Source organism: Micromys minutus (assembly GCF_963924665.1).
Source record: "Micromys minutus genome assembly, chromosome: X".
Taxonomy (NCBI): domain Eukaryota; kingdom Metazoa; phylum Chordata; class Mammalia; order Rodentia; family Muridae; genus Micromys; species Micromys minutus.
Genome location: NC_137970.1, coordinates 48,303,405 through 48,321,944, shown reverse-complemented (window position 1 = coordinate 48,321,944; position 18,540 = coordinate 48,303,405). Strand labels below are relative to the sequence as shown.

Sequence of the window (18,540 nt, the reverse complement as noted above, 5' to 3'; positions counted from 1 at the left end):
TCCTAGCAAATTCTAGCCCCTGTGAGAAATGGCTATTGGGGTCCTCAAAATGATAACGCTAGAACATGTGAGGTTTATAAAAACACACTTTCTGGAAAACAAGATTTTTTTAATTTTCTGAGTTTGAGGTGGAGTGTTTTGTTCTGTTTTTTGTTTTTCCCCTCATTCTCTTATCTCTCTGGCACTTGGGCCAGAGAATCATTTTTTTTAGTAGCCATCTGAGTGATTTCAGGTATGAAGTCTTGGCCAATGGTCAGGCAAGGCCTGTAGCATAGATGCGGCTCTCTAAACTGCTGCTGTTGCTTCCCTGCTTAAAAAAAAAAAAAAAAAAAAAAAAACATAGGATTTTCCCTCCAGGAAGAATTCTTTCTTCTCCCAGCCACACATGGGTGTGGCCTGGCTCTGGGACCCTTGTCCTAGGAAAGCCCAATCTAAGAATTGTAGGAGCCTGAGACATGGAAGAACTAAGCTATTCCCAGCTATTCTGTGGCTCCTGCTGCCTTAGGGCCTCCAGAGCACGCTGCTCTGCTGTCTTCTTGTAGGCATGGCCTAAGACAGGGCTTTGGAGACTTCCTATGTCTTCCTTCTCCTGAATTCTCATTATTCCCAGTCCCATTGAACACCTGGATGCTAGTGGTCCATTGCCATGGTGTGCTGCTTTCTCGGGGACATGCCTACTCTCAGAACCAGAAACAGTGCCACTCTTACCTCTGGACTCTGAAATAACCTGTAGTATGAGGAAATGTTCATGTGTCCTCTATTGGCATTGTGGGTCACTGTTAGACCCTGGCTAAATATTGAATGCCTCTGTGTGCTCCCCCCCCCCCCCTGCTTTGAATTTAACCCTATCAGCATCTTTGTGTAACTGAGTGGATTCACCCTGACTTCCAATTTTCTAGTGCTTCCTTTACCTTAATTATTTCTTCTCTTTTACTTGCAGACCAACCGCTCCAACTGGCGGCATCAACTCCCACCGATTCATCGGTCCCAGGCTCTGAAATGCCAACTATGTCGAGGCCTGCACTTGATGTCAAGGGTGGTGCCACCGCTGGAAAGGAGGTGGGCTTTGTCATTTTACAGATGGAGACACTAAGGCATGAAAAGATGGACTTTAGGGAGGAGGTCACACACCAGGCCTTCCTAGGTGTGGCCTGTAGCCAGTGTGCTTGACCAAAGAAGATACAGCAAGGCTTTGTCGGGGAGAAATGAGAATAGCTTGTTCAAAAGTGCTTGAATCAAACTTACTAGGGGTATTGAAAGAGACAGCAGGAAGCAGGTCAAACAAACAGAACTGGAACAAGACCACTGTAGTAATGGTAACGTTATAGTGAGGCTGAGAAGAGAGCAGTCAGGGTGCCCTTTTTAGACAGGGGAGCAGGGGATGGAGGCCTACTTCCAGTAATGTGTTCTCCAATTCTACAGCTAGGGTTTAAACTTAGGAACCAGAACATCAGTAGAAAAGAAACCTAACTGTCCAGGGCTCTTCCTACCACCTACCCACTAACTCCAAATATAGAGCATCGAGAAGTATTCCAGATCCCATGAATGCCAAAGGGAAAACCCGGAAGATGGCTACTACGGTGTGCCTTTCTGTCTTCTAGGATGCCAACCAGGAGATGAACTCTCTGGCCTACTCTAACCTCGGGGTGAAGGATCGCAAGGCAGTGACTGTCCTGCACTACCCCGGGGTCACCTCAAATGGAGCCAAAGCCAATGGAGTTCCCACTAGCTCCTCTGGATCATCATCTCCAGTAGGCTCTCCTACTGCCACCTCTTCTGCCAAACCCCCATCGAGCCTGCACCCTACCCCTCACCTGCTGGCCAGCATGCAGCTTCAGAAGCTTAATAGCCAGTATCAGGGGGCTGCAGCCACTGCTGCCGCTGCCCTTGCTGCACCAGCCCAACCTGGGGAGGAGGAGCCCCTGATAAATTGGGGCACTGGGATCCCTGCTGGAACGGCCATATCACTGGCATCATTCTCTCCTCCTGCTGGTGCCCAGAGCCCTGCTATCATTGATTCTGACCCAGTGGATGAGGAGGTGCTGATGTCTCTGGTGGTAGAGTTGGGGCTAGACCGAGCCAATGAGCTTCCCGAGCTGTGGCTAGGGCAGAATGAGTTTGATTTCACTGCAGATTTTCCCTCTGGCTGCTGATGCCAAGTGCCCCTTAAAAAAATGAGGAAAAAAAGCCACCAGTTCTGTTGTAAATAAAAGTTACTTGCAAAGAGATAACTGACTGAGTGTGTTCTTCATAGGGGTCTAAAGTTGGGGGTTGCAATTCTGGGGTTGCAAGAGCCTGAGGGGTATGGGAGGGGCTAGCCCAAGTGGCCTCTGACCTGCTGCTACCACCACTGCCCTTATCTCCTCAGGAGTCCTGGAACTTTGCTCCAATTTTCTAAGACTCCACAAACACTGTCCTATTGAAGGTTGGGCACAGGAGCACCTGGTGGCCAAGGCATTCTAGGAAGACAGACTGCTTCAAATTTGTCTGCAACTTCTTTGCCATTGGCATATCGCTGGCCACTCGGCATATGCTCCCAACTCTAAAAGCCAGCAATCCAGAGTTGCATCGATAGTTCAATAGTTAAAAGCACTTACTGCTTTTGCAAAGGACTGGAATACAGTTCCCGGCACCCACATGGCTGTTCACAATGATCTGTAATTCCAGTTCCAGGGGATCTGACACCCTCTTCTGACCTCCAGCATTAGAGATGCATGTGGTCCACATATATACAGGCAAAACACATACGCATAAATCTTTTAAAGTCACCAATTCAACTGATTCATTTAGGGCTATTTCTTTACCCTTTTGCCTTTATACAGCTGACAGGGTCAAACATTCTATGACCAAGCATTTAGATATTGTCACTGAAGCAAGATTCCAGCTGCCTTCAAACCCCTCAGACAACTCCTCCTTCCTCCCCTCCAAGCCTAGAAGACTCCAAGCTGGCCTGTATGTCTCCTAATTCCTACCTCCTTGGCCTATTCTGTATGAGGACATCCTGTTTGGGCTGGTCTCTCCAACTTAAAAAGTACAAATGAGGCCCAGCCTTGACAATTTTAATGATCAGAAGTCTCTTGGGGCAGTGACTTCAAAAGCATACTAAGTGACAAGATATTAGCACTATTGCTATCAAAAAGAAGGGCACACAAACATTGCATTAAACCGGTATTCTCCAGAACATGGGGAACAGTATTATCTGATCCATGAAAAAGGAATAGATCTATCTACCTGGGATGCTTGGGTAAGGTGTTCTAGTATTGAACTGATCCCTTTATTTTTACATATCACAAGTAATAAATACACAATATGATCTTGCAAAAAAAAAGTAGAAGGACTAGGAAATGTGGCTTAGGGTAGAGCACTTGCCTAGCAAGCATGAGTTCTTGCGTTCTATGGAATGGTGCAAAAATCAAACCACCAGTTAAGAAATAGAAATTTGGGGGCTGGAGAGATGGCTCAGTGGTTAAGAGCACTGACTGCTCTTCCAGAGGTCCTGAGTTCAAATCCCAGCAACCATATGGTGGCTCATAACCATCTGTGATGCGATCTGGTGCCCTCTTCTGGTGTGTCTGAAGACAGCTACAGTGTACTTATATATAATAAATCTAAAAAAGAGAGAAATAGTAATTTGGGTTGGGCAGAAGGAGGCAGATCTCTGTAAGTTGGAGGCCAGCATGGTATACATGGCAAGTTACAAACCACCTAGGGCTACACAGTGAGAGCCTATCTCAAAAAATAAAAAGAAAAGAAAAAAGAAAGAAAGAGAGAAAGAAAATTCCAGATACAGTTAAAGAAGCCTCTATCCAACTCTCTTTTAATCCTGCCTGCCTCTGATCCTCCACAGAAATAATTGTTTATCTGTTCCTGGTTCGTCCTTGCCAACCTTGTTTTGTCTTTTAATATGGACATGTATTTAGAAAAAACTGTTTGTTTGTATAAAACTTGGCAGGGTCTGGGGAGAAGCTCAGTGGTTTAGAGCTCTTGAGAAGACCCAGTTTTGATTCCTAGCGTCCACATAGCAGCTCACAACCAATTGTAATTCCAGTCCCATAACCTGATCCCCTCTTCTGGCTTCCTTGAGCAGCAGGCATGCAGTCAGACAAAAACACCCAAACACATAAAATAAATTGATTTTAAAATAAGTTACTAGTGGCACAGGAGCAGCATGTAGGTACAGGGGCAAGGCTGGGACAGAGATTAGATATATTAGACAGAAACCTAAAACCTGGGGAGTCCCTGGGTCCCTTTCTGCTGAAGACTTTGAAAAACATGAGTCTGGCTAGAGTTTGTCCTTGTTCCCTAGCTTGTTCCCCTTGATCTCTGAGCCTCGGGATGACAGTAGTGAAGAGGGATCTGAGTATGGTGACAGCAGAGAACAGCCTGGGTATCACGAGAAAGAAAATCAGTAAGATATATATGTATATATGTTACAATTGGTTGAGAGCTCCATATATGTGTGTGTGTGATAAATTATATATATATATATATCCTATATATTCCTGGTATATATGTTATATATATAAAACAATGTAGTACACACAAATATGAGATTGTAGAAACCGAGAAGTTCCTCAATCTGCCTTCTGCAAGCCAGAGACATGGGAAAGTCAGTGCTGTAACTCAATTTGAATCTGAAGGCCTAAGAAGGTCAGAGGGCAGTCATAGCACCAAGTGAGTCTCCACCTGAAGTTTCAGAAGTGTTGAATGAAGGCTAGGGGCAGAAGATGAATGCCTCACCTAAAAAAAAAAAAAAAAAAAAAAAAAAAAAAAAAAACAAATCAGCCAGGTGGTGGTTCATGTCTTTAATCCCACTACTCAGCAGACAAAGGCAGGTGAATCTCTAGGTTCAAGGTCAGCCTGGTCTACAGAGTGAGTTCCAGCACAGCAGGGGCTCTACACAGAGACACCCTGTCTCAAAACAGTAGGGGGAAAAGGAGGAAAGAGGACAAGGAAGAAGGAAGAGGAGGAGGAGGAAGAGGAAAGAAACCTTGTCTCAAACATGCATAAACACACACACAGAGTGAGGGGGAGGGAGAATCAGATTTAACTTTTTTCTTCCTATTCAAGCCCACAATAGATTAGATGATGCTGAGTCATACATTCATTACTCAATCTACTGATTATTTAAATGCCAGTGTCTCGCAGCCACATCCAGTAATGAAATTTTACTAGCTGTCTGGGCATCTCTAGCTCCACTGAAGTTACCATCACACCTAGAGAAGGTACTTATGTGAGGAAGAGAGCAACCCTGCCTCCTGGTGTCAGCAGCCAGGAAGTGTGGTCACCTGAGCAGGGTTTCCAAGAGCCAGGTCTACCTGGGAGGATAGGGACAGCATGGACAGAAAAGAGCACCTGGGTGACAGTTGTGCAAATCTCCATCTACCCCACTCTTTCTTTGTCAGCCCTCTTCACAGCTGGATACCTTTATTTATTATGTTACCATGAAGTTCCAGAAAGGCAAATCCCAGCCAGGGTCTCCTACCTTAGGCTCTGCTGCACACAGGTAAGGAACACTGTCTGCTGACAAGGACCCCTCAGCCCAGAACAGATGAGAACCGGTAGCCCAGTGGTTATCCTTTCCCTAGGGATAAACTAGAGAGACCCTGTGCCCGAGTAAAAGGAACTCACAGTACCAAGACAGTCATGGCCTTGGAGGATGAATCGGACTTGTACATGGCAGCAAAACTGGGAGAGATGGGAGCACAGCCTCCAATCAGAGGGACAAGTAGAACATTATCAAGAAGAGAGAACAGAGCCTCCTGGAAACCAGAACAAAACACCAACAAAAAACAATCTTGGAATGAGAAGGCATTTTCAAGGACACAAAGCCCAGAAGCTAAGGAAAACATTGTATATGTACACACACACACACACACACACACACACACACACACACACATTGATTAGCTGCATTGGGGCAGAGAGCTGGTTTTGATTTTCTGAGGCAGGGTCTCACTCTCCAGCTCCCCCTGGCCTTGAACTAACTATGCATTCCAGACTAGCCTTGGATTCATGGTAAAACTCCTGCCTCACCCTCTCAAATATTGGAATTGCAGGCATGTAACACCACCTCAGTGTTTAACAGCATTTTTAAAAACTACATGACCACTATCCTCTAATTCCAGCACTGCAGAAGTAGAAACAGGAGGATCACAAGTTCAAGTCCAGCCTGAGCTACATTAAAAGACAAAATCTGGAAAAACAATCTTCATAGTAAAACACACAGACATACACACCATAAAAGCCAGGCACAGGAGCGCTAGAGAGATGGCTCAGTGGTTAAGAGCACTGACTGCCTCTCCCAGAGGTCCTGAGTTCAACTCCCAGCAACCACATGGTGGCTCACAACCATCTGTAATGAGATCTGATGCCCTTTTCTGGTGTGTCTGAAGACTACAGTGTATCCATATGAAATGAATGTGTTTTTTTTTTTTTTAAGCCAGGCATAGTAGTGCTCGCCTTTAAATTTCAGTACTCTGGAGGCAAAGATAGGCAAATCTCTGTGATTTCAAGGTCAGCCTGGTATATACAGTGAGTTCCAGGCCTGCCAGAGCTAAACAGTAGGCCCCTGTTTAAAAACTATCATCCAGGTATGGTGGTACACACCAGCACTTGGGATGTAGAAGCAGTCAGATTTCTGTTGTCTACAGGCCAGTTTGGTGTACAGAGCAAGTTCTAGGCCATCCAGGTTTTCACATTGAGACAATGTATCAAAATGATATTCAACATAAACAAAGCCAAAGCCAAAAGGTAACCAACCCATATGGGGCTGGAGAAATGGCTTGGTGGTTAAAAGCACTCACTGCTCTTCAAAGACCAGGATTTGGTTCCCAGCACCCTCATCAAGCAGTTCACAACTACCTGTAATTTCAGTTTTAGGGGTTCCAACACCCTCTGGCTTTCAAAGGCACTTGAATATATGTGGTACATATAAACTCATGCAGGCACACATACACATAAATATAAATCATAAGCATTTTAAAAGATAGCCAATATACTAGAAAGTATCTACAACTTATAGAAACTCTGAACACAATGCCTAGGCATGAATAAGTATAGAACCACTAGGCCACTAGCCCAATATAAAACAGGGAAGTACTATCAACAGACAGTTCACAGACAATAAGACTCAAAAAGAGATTTGGGGTTTTGTTTGGAGGAAAGGGGAGATACAAATTTTTAGTGCTAAGGCCTCATAGCTGTTACATGTGTTTAATGTACTGCCTCTGAGCCAAAATCCCAGCCCCTAAAATACCCAGTAATTAATTTAAATTTTTTTCATAAACATTTTTATTATATTTTTCTCTGTACCAGATTCCCAATCCAACTTCATGTTACTCCTCTTTCTTTAAAAAAAAAACATACACATGGGAAAACATTATTGAGTCTATTTTGTGTTGTCAAACTTAAACTACTCCTGAGCATAATAAGGCCTGCCCTAGTGTGTGGTTTGATGTACCCAGTGTCACCCCAAATGTAGAGATTAAAAAATATTTTCCCTCTCCTAACAGTGATTGATAGGAGAAAACTGAGCCAACAGTTTCTTTGTTAGGCACAGGACTGAGTGCCCACTTCTCTTTCCCCATGCGTGGATTTTATGGGCTCGAACGTGTGCATGTCTTGTGAACACTGTTACAGTCTTTGTGAGTTCGTGTGTGCATCACCCTGATGTGGCTGAAAATGCTGCTTCTTTGGAATCGTCCAATACCTCTCGAGCTTAATGTCTTTCTGCCTCCTCTTCTGTATAGATCTCTGAGCCTTGAAGGGAAGGGTTTGATAAAGACATCCCATTTAGTACTGAGTACTCCAGAGTGTCTCACTCTCTATACTCTGCCCAGTTGTGGGTCTGTGTTCATTTCCATCTACTACAAGAAGTTTCTTTGACGAGGGCTGAGTAATGCACTGGACTGGGTTCTCAGGAAATGTGGTGGTTGTGGGGTCCCTGGAAGGGAGTCGGTCTGAGTTGGTAGGAAGTCGAAAAGGAATCTATTTGTCTCACTAGGTAGCCCTGGCTGTCCTGGGACTTATGTATACCAAGCAGATCCACCTGTCTCTGCCTCCCACGTGCAAGAATTAAAAAGCATGCACCACCACACCTAGCTCTAAAATACTTTTTGTTTACTTGATTGGTTGAAACAAGGTCTCCCTATGTAGTGCTAGCTGGCCTGAACTCATGATGTAGGTCAAGCAAGTCTTGAACTCAGTGTTCCTCCTGAATCTGCCTCTCAAGTGCTGAGATCAAAAGTGTGCAGCACCACAAGTGACTAAAACAGTTTTGTTCTACTTTGTTTTTCAGGATTTTGATTTTATTATATACAAATATCAGTGTTTTTGCTTGTGTGTCTGTGTATGTACCATGTACTTACCTGGTACTCCCAGGGACCAGAAAAGGGTATCGGAGCCCTTTGAACTGGAGTTGGTCTTGAGGACTAAACTTAGGTCTTCTGCAAGAGCACCTAGCACTTTTAGACAAGAATACATATCTCCAGTCCCCTAGAAGTTTTAATACTCAACAAAAGTTCTTCACTCGAGTTAAATGCAATTTTAAACTACACTGAAACTTCTGGTTCTAGAATAAGATGACATAGACTCACTTTCCCCTGTTTTTCTCCATGAATTTCAGTTAGATGTCCTAGACAGAAAATTTAAAAAAAATAAAAACAAAAATAGACTGGCTAAGCATTCCAAGACCTGAGGAGCAACAATGTTTATCTTTATCTCCCACAGACCAGTAGTTACCCCTAGACTGAGTGACAAGAACAGAAAAACGGGGATACTGGGAATTGGGGTATGTTTTCTATAATCAAGAGACTGGGGAAAGAGCAACCCAACAGGTGTCTAGCAGGAAGACCTACGCCTTGCTCCACTACGTAAGCTCCAGAGGGTGGCCTTGAGTTTTCAGCATCAAAGCTCAGAGCTGTCTCCGTCCCTGTCAGGGAGTGATCCGAGTCATCCGCTATCAGGGGGTCACATTTCCCTGTAAGAGCACCTTGTGCTTCCCAGCCTTGCACTCAGCAGCATAAGCAGACCTTACTGCAGTTAGCTGCTCACCCCAGAATGTCACCCAGCAAAATCAGGCAGCTCAGAGCTTGAAAGGCCTTCTGTTTCTGTAAATAGGACCATCAAAGTCTAGAACAGGAGTCCCAGGAAAAGCAGAAGAATGAAGCAGAGTAAAATAACATTGCAAGACTCAGAAAATGAAACTGTCGTTGGGACCACAGTCCTCAAAAGCAGACCAGAACCTATATGCTGAACCTAAATAAACATGGTGACCACATGTTGAAATAGATTTATTTTCAAAATATATTTTGTTATGTGTATGGCTGTTTTTTGCCTACATGTACACCATAGGCATGCCTGGTGCTAGTAGATGTCAGGAGAGGGCAATGGGACCCCTGGAACTGGAGTTAGGATAGCTGTAGATAACCATATGTATGCTGGGAATTGAACCTGGAAAATCTGCAAGAGCAATAAGTGCTGCAAACTCCTGAACCAAGGTCAAGATATACCATACATGGGATGGAGATATGGCTCAGCAGTAATGAGTGAGTACTACTCTTCTAGAGACCAGAGTCCAATCCCCAGCACCCACATAATATGGCTTGCAAGCACCTATAACTCTAGCTCCAGAGAGATCTGACACCTCTGGCCTCAGAACACCTGCACTCACATGAGCAAACACACACACACACACACACACACACACATAATTAAAAATAATTCTTGGCTAGGTATTGGTGACATATGCCTTTAATCCCAGCAGCTGACAGGCAGAAACAAATGGATCTCTGTGAGTTTGAGGCCAGCCTGGTCTACAGAGCCAGTTCAGGAACAGCCAAGACTGTTATAGAGAGAAACCCTATCTCACAAAAACAAAATGGTGGTGGTGGTGGTAGTGATAATGATGGTGGTGGTGATAACATTTTTTTAAAGTTTACAAAAGAGCTACCTAACATGACTGAAATGTCCAGGATGCTCACTGAAAATACCTCATCTGAAGGAGCCTGGCAAACCACAGCTGGCATGAGACAAACCAGTAAACTGCCACCTACATGATGATGAGTCCAGAGATGCAACAATTTGACAAAACCTTTACAAAATCACTAAAAGATAAATGTGCCTGGAAAGTCGCACAGCAGTACAGCACTTGCCTTGCAGGCATAAGGCCCTGGGTTCAATCCCCAATCCTGACATTTTAAAAGTCAAGAAATGAACAGACCTGTAAGCCCAGCTCCTGGGAGGGGTGGAAGTCAGACAGATTTTCAGAAGATTGAAAATTGAAGGCCTGCCAAGCTATAGAGTGACTTCAAGCATGGATAATTCACTGAGACGTCATTTTTGCAGGGTTGGGAATTTGAGGCAAGTGCTTTACCACCAAGCTGGAGCCTTGAACTTTAAAAAAAAATTAATGTTAAAAATCTCAGCAAGAAATATGAGAGATGGTTTAACAGCTAAGAGCACATCTTGTTCTTCTAGAGAACCTGGGTACAATTCCAGATCACAACTACATGCATATGCTGCTCCAGGAAATCTGGCAACATCTTCTGGCCTCTGGAAGTACCCACATATACATCACATAGGCATGCATGCCCAAGCACACATGCACACACACACACACACACACACACACACACACACACACACACACACCTTTTAAACGCTAAACTTTCAAAGATCATTGGACAGACTCAAAAGTAGATACAAGGGCCAGACATGGGTGTGACGGCCTTGTGTGATGGCTTTCCTCTTTAATGGAAGCACTCAGTGGACAAAGGCGGTAGATCTCTGCAACTTCAGGGGCAGTTAGAGCTACACAGTGAAACTATTCTCAAAAATAAAATAAATTATAAATGACAAATAATATAATTAATTAACTTGGATACACACAAATAAAATTTATCCAATGTAAACTCACTCAAAAAGCGATTAGGATATGAGAAATTATGTAGGTACAATATATGATAATACTTATGCCAACCACTAAAAACACTGACACATAAAAACATATGTGTGGGTATAAAAAAGCCTCAGCACAGCAAAGAAGGGAGTCAACAGAATGAAGTGACGGCCTACAGAAAGGGAGAAAATCATTGTCACATCCTTATCCAACATGGAACTAACATTCAGAATACAAAAATAGTTTTAAAAAATAAACACCATGGGCTGGAGAGATGGCTCAGTGGTTAAGAGTACTGACTGCTCTTCCAGAGGTCCTGAGTTTAGTTCCCAGCAACCACATGGTGGCTCACAACCATCTGTAATGCCCTCTTCTGGTGTGTCTGAAACTACATCAGTAGCTACAGTGTACTCACATAAAATAAGTATTTTTAAAAAGGCCTAATGAGTTAGTTGTAGGTCAGCCTGAGCTACAGAGTAAGAGCCTGTTGAAGAAAGAAAGAGAGAGAGAGAGAGAGAGAGAGAGAGAGAGAGAGAGAGAGAGAGAGAAGGAAGGAAGGACTAAAAAGAAAGAATACACAAGCAGCTACAGAGATGTCTCCGAGATGGCTCAATGGCGCTGGCTGGTCTCTCAGACAACCCAAATGGCAGCTCATAACCATGTAACTCCAGTGGATTTGATACCCTCCTCTGAGCTCCTCTACACAAGGCACACACATGATACACACTGGCATACATGCAGGTAATACACCCATACATATAAAATTTTAAAACACATTTTAAAACACATAAAAATACATAAATAAGTAAAAACAAAATTTAAAACACATAGAACAAATAGTGATAAATGTAAATTAGTGTAGCCACTGTAGAACTCAACCTTGAATTCTTCAAAAAACCAAAAATATGGCTGAGAGGGCAACTCAGATGGTAGAGTGATTGCCTAGCATCCCGAGACACTGGGTTCAGTCTCCACTGCTGCAGAAAACTAGATGTGGTGACATGCACCTTTATTCCCAGAACTCAGTGTTGAGACAGTAGATTAAGGGTTCAGATCATCCTTGCCTACACCTCAACTTCAAGGCCAGTCTGAGTTGTAAGAAACTCTTCCTCAAAAGAAACAGACAAAAGGATCCAGAAAAAGACCTGGAACTGTACATTAGCAGTAGACTACTTGCTTAGCATGCGTAAGGTCTGGGCAGTAAAGCCACAACAATAACAACAATAACAACAACACACACACACACACACACACACACACACACACACACACACACACACAGATACACACACACCAGGCAAAAAGAAGGAAATACTAGAGATAGGAGCAGAAACCAGTGAAATCAAGAGGAAGAAAACAATAAAGAAAAATCAATGAAACCAAAGTTGCTTCTCAAGAAAAACAAACAAACAAACAATATCTAGCAAGGCTGATAAAGATAAAGAGAGACAACATAATTAACAGTATCAGAAATGAACAAGAGGCTCAGTACCAATCTTACAGCCATTAACAGAGGAATGAGAACGGCATGACATGGTGTGCATGTGCGCCACCACTTAAAAGCAGCAGTGCCTCAGAACTCACAGGCCACTGAAATTCTGCTAAGATGAAGGAAAAAAATCTGAGTATTCCCATGACCATTTAAGGAACAGGATTAAAGAACTTCTGGAAAAGATTTTTCTCCATAGAATTCTACAAAGGGGGCTGGAGAGATGGCTCAGAGGTTAAGAGCACTGACTGCTCTTCCAGAGGTCCTGAGTTCAAATCCCAGCAACCACATGGTGGCTCACAACCATCTGTAATGGGATCTGATGCCCTCTTCTGGTGTATCTCAAGACAGCAACAGTGTACTTATAGACATAAAATAAATAAATAAAATTTTTAAAAAATTCTAGAAAGCTTATTAAATATTCAAAGAATTAACAGCATTGCCACTAGCTTTATACTCCATGAGCTGGGATTACAGGCATGGGCCACCATGCTTAGGGGTTTTGCTATGTGTGTGTGGGGGAGGGGAAGAGACTGACTTTGTTTGGGGGGTCTTTTTAATTTTTAAATTATTTTATGTATGTGTTTGAGTATTATTTGCATGTCTGGTGCCCACAGAATTCTGAGAGAGCGTCAGGTCCTCTGGGACTGTAATTAGATGATTTTTGAGTCACCATGTGGATACTAGAAATTGAACAAGAGTCCTCTGAAAGAACAGCCTGTGCTCTTAACCTCTGACTCATCTCCTTAACATCCTCTTACTTGATTTTTGAGGTAGAAATTTAGATTACTGGTTTCTCTCCCTCCCTTCCTCCTTTCCTCCCTCCCTCTCTCCCCCCTCTCTCTATCCCTTTTTTGTGAAAGATGAGGTGATAAAGTCACTTCTTAAGTATTGCCCCATCCTGATATCTAGTTCCAAAAATGGATACACACAAAACAAGAAAACAGAAGATCAAAATATTTCCTGAGCCAGGTGTGGTGACACATAACCTCTATTCAAGCACTGGAGAACCAGAGGCAAGCGGATGTTGGTGAGTTTGAAGCCAGCTGCTCTAAATATTGAGTTCTGGAGTTCTGGGACAGCCAGATCTACACTGTGAGACCTCATCTTGGGAATATTTCTTGAACTTAAATGAAGCATTCTAAACAAACATTAAGAAGATCAGTCCAGCAACACATAAAAGGAACCTTACATTATGACCAAGTGAAGTTTATTTTGGAATGTAAAGCTGATTCAACATTTAAAGTTTAATCAAGTGCTGTGAATGCTGGTAAACTCTGGAATCCAGCAGTTGGGAGATTGACGCATCTGAAATTCTAGGCCAGCCTGGCATAGCAGCAACAATTTTCTAAAATAAAACAACAAAAACCTCACTCAGAACTACACGTGCAGATTAGCCCAGACACATGGGAGGCAGTCCAGTTCCAAACAAACCTTGACAGCACAGTGAGGCCTTGCCTCAAAAAACATCAAATAAAAATAACATTTTAAAAACTCAAGATATGCTAGGTTTGGTGACACATGCCTTGATCCTAGCACTAAGGAGGCAGAGGCCAGTAGAGCTCTATGAATTTGAGGCTAGCCTGATCTACGTAGCAACTTCCATTACAGCGAGGGATACATGGTGAGATCCTGTCTCAAAAAAGGGAAAAGGGGGGGGGGGGAAAGGGGGCTAGAGAGATGGCTCAGTGATTAAAAGCACTTGATGCTCTGGCAGACAACTCAAGTTTGGTTCCCAGCACCCACATATTGGTTCATGACCACTTATAACTTCAGTTTCAAGGGATCTGACACCTTCTGGCCTCTGAGGGTACCAGGCATATTCATGGTGCACATACATATGTGCAGGCAAACACTCAAATGCATAAAATAAAAAGTAAGTGAATACAAAATTTTAAAAGAAAAGAAGAGGGAAAAACATAGAAAGGAAGGGAGTCAGGAGATAAAATGGTAGAGCTGTGCATGTGACCTCAGTGGTAGAGCACTTGTCTAGCATTGGCATAGCCCTGGGTACCGACCCTATCATGTCAGACAAACAAACAAACCCTAAGAGCATCCTCCTTAATGGAGACGATTTAAATGCTTTCCCTCAAGGCTATGATTTGACTGCCTGTTTGAGGCAGTTTTGCTTTGTGCCTGGCTCAGAACTCCCTGTGTAGATTCACTGGTCTTCTGCTTATAGCAATCCTGCCTCAACAATACTGCCTCAACTTGCCAAGTTCTGGGATTATAGGTGTGCACCAGCACATTCAGCTTTTTATTGTTTGTTTGTGTTTGTTTGAGACAGGATGTTGTTATGTAGCTCAGGCTATCCCTTAGAAATAAATCACTCGGCATTCTTTGTTTTTAATTTATTACTTGTTTATATGTATTCACGTGTGCACATGTCTATAGTCACTTGCACAGGCTACAAGAAGGCCTATGATCCCCTGGAGCTGGGATTACAGGTGGATGTGAGCCACCTGACTTGGGTGGTGAGTACCAGACTCCAATTCTCTTAACAGTGGAGCCAACTCTCCATCACTCACCATTCTTATTCAAGGTAGCACTGTAAGTCATGGCCCCTGTCATAAAGCAAGAAAAGCAATAAAAGGCATGCCAGTCAGAAAGAGGATGATCTCTAGAAGTTCTGAATGTGATGGCCTATGTAGAAAACCCCAAGGAATCTACAAAATACTCACAAAAACACACTCTAAAGCAATCATATTTCCATATGCTATCAAGGAACACACAGACACTAAAATTTAAAACTGATACCATTCATCACTACTACATCTATTATTTATTTGTTATAAAAATTATTTACTTATAAAATGAGAAGTGCTTAGTAGTGTAGCTCAGCTGGTGGAGTTATCACATAGCATGTATGAAGCCCTAGGTTCTAGTACCATACAGGCTGAGGGTGGTGACTCATACAACCCCAGCACTTGGGAGGCGGAGCAAGAGGATCAGGAGTTCAAGACAACCATCTACATAAGGAGTTAGAGGCCAGCTTAGAGTATGTGAAAGCCTCTCTCAAAATTAACTCAATGAGTTAATTTTTTAAGATTTATATCATGTGAGTACACAGTAGCTGTCCTCAGACACACCAGAAGAGGGCATCAGATCTCATTACAGATGGTTGTGAGTCACTATGTGGTTGCTGGGAATTGAACTGCTCCAGAAGAGCAGTCAGTGCTCTTAACCAATGAGCATCTCTCCAGCTCCTAATGAATTAAATTAATGGTCAGGATCTAAGTGCTAAAAATTAGAAAATGCTGATGGAAGATCAAAAGAAAAAAATCCATAAATTTAATGGCATTTCTATAACAATCCCTCTGTAGACATAAGCACTCTTTTTTTTTAATTGACATGGTAAATTCGAGCACTGGGGAGGCAGAAGCAGGAGGATCTCTAAGCTAGTGGCCAGCATGGTCTATATGGCAAGCTCCACAACAGCCAGGGATAGGGAAGGGGGGCTTGTTTTAAACCTGCACCTCTAAATTTCTATGGAAATGGCCAGGTGTACTGGCACAGGCCTTTAATATCTGCACTCAGCACACAGAGGCAGGGGAATCTCTGTGAGTCTTAAGCCATACTATTCTATATAATAACTTTTAGGCCAACCAGGGCTACATAGTAACACCCCTATCTTAGAAAAAGGTTTACATGGAAGAAGAAACAATAAAAATAAAGCTTACATAGACAGATAAATGAACCACAGTGGCTAAAACAATTTTTTAAAAGAAGAATGAAATGGATGAATTGCTATGATAGATAGTAAGGTTTTCCTCCAGAGATACTGGAGGGAAGAAACACAGGAATCAATAGACAGAATGAAGAGACCAGAAGTAGACTCATACAGTGCAGCCAAATGATCTTTACAAAGGTGCAAGGGTGATTTAAAGGATGAGGGATAGCCTTTTCAAGTAATGGTAAGAGAGCAAAAACATAGGCCTGAAAAAAAGCTGGGCATGGTGATGCAGTCCCCAGATCTCAGGAGTGTGAGGCAGGAGGATCTCTAGGTTGAGGCTAGTTACCCTGAGCTATACATACACACACACAAATACACACACACATACATGCACACACACACACACACACATGCACAAGGGGTGGATAAAAGCAAAAATAAAATAAATCTAAGGCTAAGTAAAGAATTCTTAAGACTTATACCAAAAATACAATTCATAAAAGAGAAATTAATAAAAGATTTTGCCAATATTAAAACATTTTGCTCTATCAAAGCCCATGAGGAGAGAATAAGATAAACTAGACTAGAGAAAAAAGATCTGCATTCTCCCACTGCCCCCCTCTCTCTATATATAGATATGGATACAGATAGATAGATCTTGTTTTCTGTCTCTCTCTCTGTCTCTCTCTCTCTCTCCACTTCTCTTTCCTCTCTTTCTTCTCTCCCTTTTCTCCTGCCCCCCTCTTTCCCTATCCTTTCTCTCCTTCCCCCTGAACTTAGGTGTCTATACATGCTCAGCCACAGTGCTATGGCGTGATGCTCCTATGACGATCAGGGGATGCCTTACAAGGAGTCTGAGTCCTTTTTTGCTCTTATCCACTGTGTATAACCCAAGGCTCAAACTCGGGCTCAGAAGTCCGTTGACAACTGCCTTTACCCATCATCTCAAAGGCTACTAGCATGAACTATGAGTCGGTCTGTCTCCCTTCAAACCCCCAGACTGCCCTGGAAATAGCTATGTGGGTCAAGTCAGGCCAGCAAGGCCAGACCAGACTGGAATGGCACAACATCCCTTCAGGCAACCCAGAACCCATGACTCTAAAGAATCAAACAATCCTATTAAAAATGGGATACAGAGCTAAACAAAGAATTCTCAACTGAGGAATATCAAATGGCTGAGAAGCACCAAAAGAAATGTTCAACATCCCTAGTCATCAGGGAAATGCAAATCAAACCCTAAGAGTCCAGCTCACACCAGTCAGAATGGCTAAGATCAAAAACTCAGGTGACAGCAGATGCTGGCAAGGATGTGGAGAAAGAGGAACACTCCTCCACTGTTGGTGGGATTGCAATCTGGTACAACCACTCTGGAAATCAGTCTGTCAGTTCCTCAGAATATTGGACATAGTACTACCTGAGGACCCAGCTATACCACTCCTGGGCATACACCCAAAAGATGCTCCAACATATAACAAGGACACATGATCCACTATATTCATAGCAGTCTTATTTATAATACTCAGAAGCTGGAAAGAACCCAGATGTCCTTCAACAGGGGAATAGATACAAAAATTGTGTCACATAGACACAATGGAGTACTACTCAGTTATTAGAAACAATGACTTCATGAAATTCCTAGGCAAATGAATGGAACTAGAAGCTATCATCCTGAGTGAGGTAACCCAGTCACAAAATAACACACATGGTATGTACTCACTGATAAGCGGATATTAGCCCAAAAAGCTTGGAATACCCAAGAAACAATCCACAGAACTTGTGAATGTCAAAGAGAAGGAACATAATAAGGTAGATGTCTCAGTCCTTCTTAGAAGGAAGAACAAAACATTCATGGGAGGAAATAAAGGGAAAAATAGAGGAGCAGGGATTGGAGAAAAGATCATCCAGAGACTGCTTCACCTGGGGATACACCTTGTATGCTCCCAATAAACCCAAGTGCTTACTGGCAGGAACCTGATATGGATGCCTCCTCCAAGGCTCTGCCAGAACCATACTGATACAGAGGAGGATGCTTGAAGCTAACCACCAGACTGAACACAAGGACCCCAATGAAGGAGGTAGAGAAATACTGAAGGAGCTGAAAAAGTCTGCAACCCCATGGGAAGAACAAAATGATCAACTAACCAAACCCACCGCAGTTCCCAGGGACTAAAACCAATGAGTTCACATTGAGAGAACCATGGCCCCAGGTGCATATGCAGCAGAGAATAGCATTCTCTGGCATCAATGAGAAGAGAGGCCTTTGGTCCATCGAAGGCTCGTTTTCCCAGTATAGGGGAATGCCAAGGTGCTGAGGTGGGAGAGGGTGGTTGGGAGAGGGAGCACCTTCATGGATGCAATGGGAGGGGGAGGGGGAAGAAATTGGGAGGAAAGGGGATAATATCTGAAATGTAAATACAGAGAATATCCAATTAAAAAATTAAATTAAAAAAGTAAAGTTTCCATTCAAATATAATTTGC

The 18,540-nt window shown here is 43.0% G+C and overlaps 1 protein-coding gene across 1 annotated transcript; it reads left to right on the top strand.

Annotated features, from left to right (window-relative positions):
* Positions 1 to 999: 999 nt before the first annotated feature.
* CITED1 (Cbp/p300 interacting transactivator with Glu/Asp rich carboxy-terminal domain 1) lies at positions 1,000 to 2,153 on the top strand (the record flags this gene model as incomplete). Its single annotated transcript, XM_080910547.1, has 2 exons — positions 1,000 to 1,059; positions 1,602 to 2,153. 2 exons carry the CDS (start codon positions 1,000 to 1,002, stop codon positions 2,151 to 2,153), a joined length of 612 nt encoding a protein of 203 aa, XP_080766673.1.
* Between the last annotated feature and the right edge of the window lie 16,387 nt (positions 2,154 to 18,540).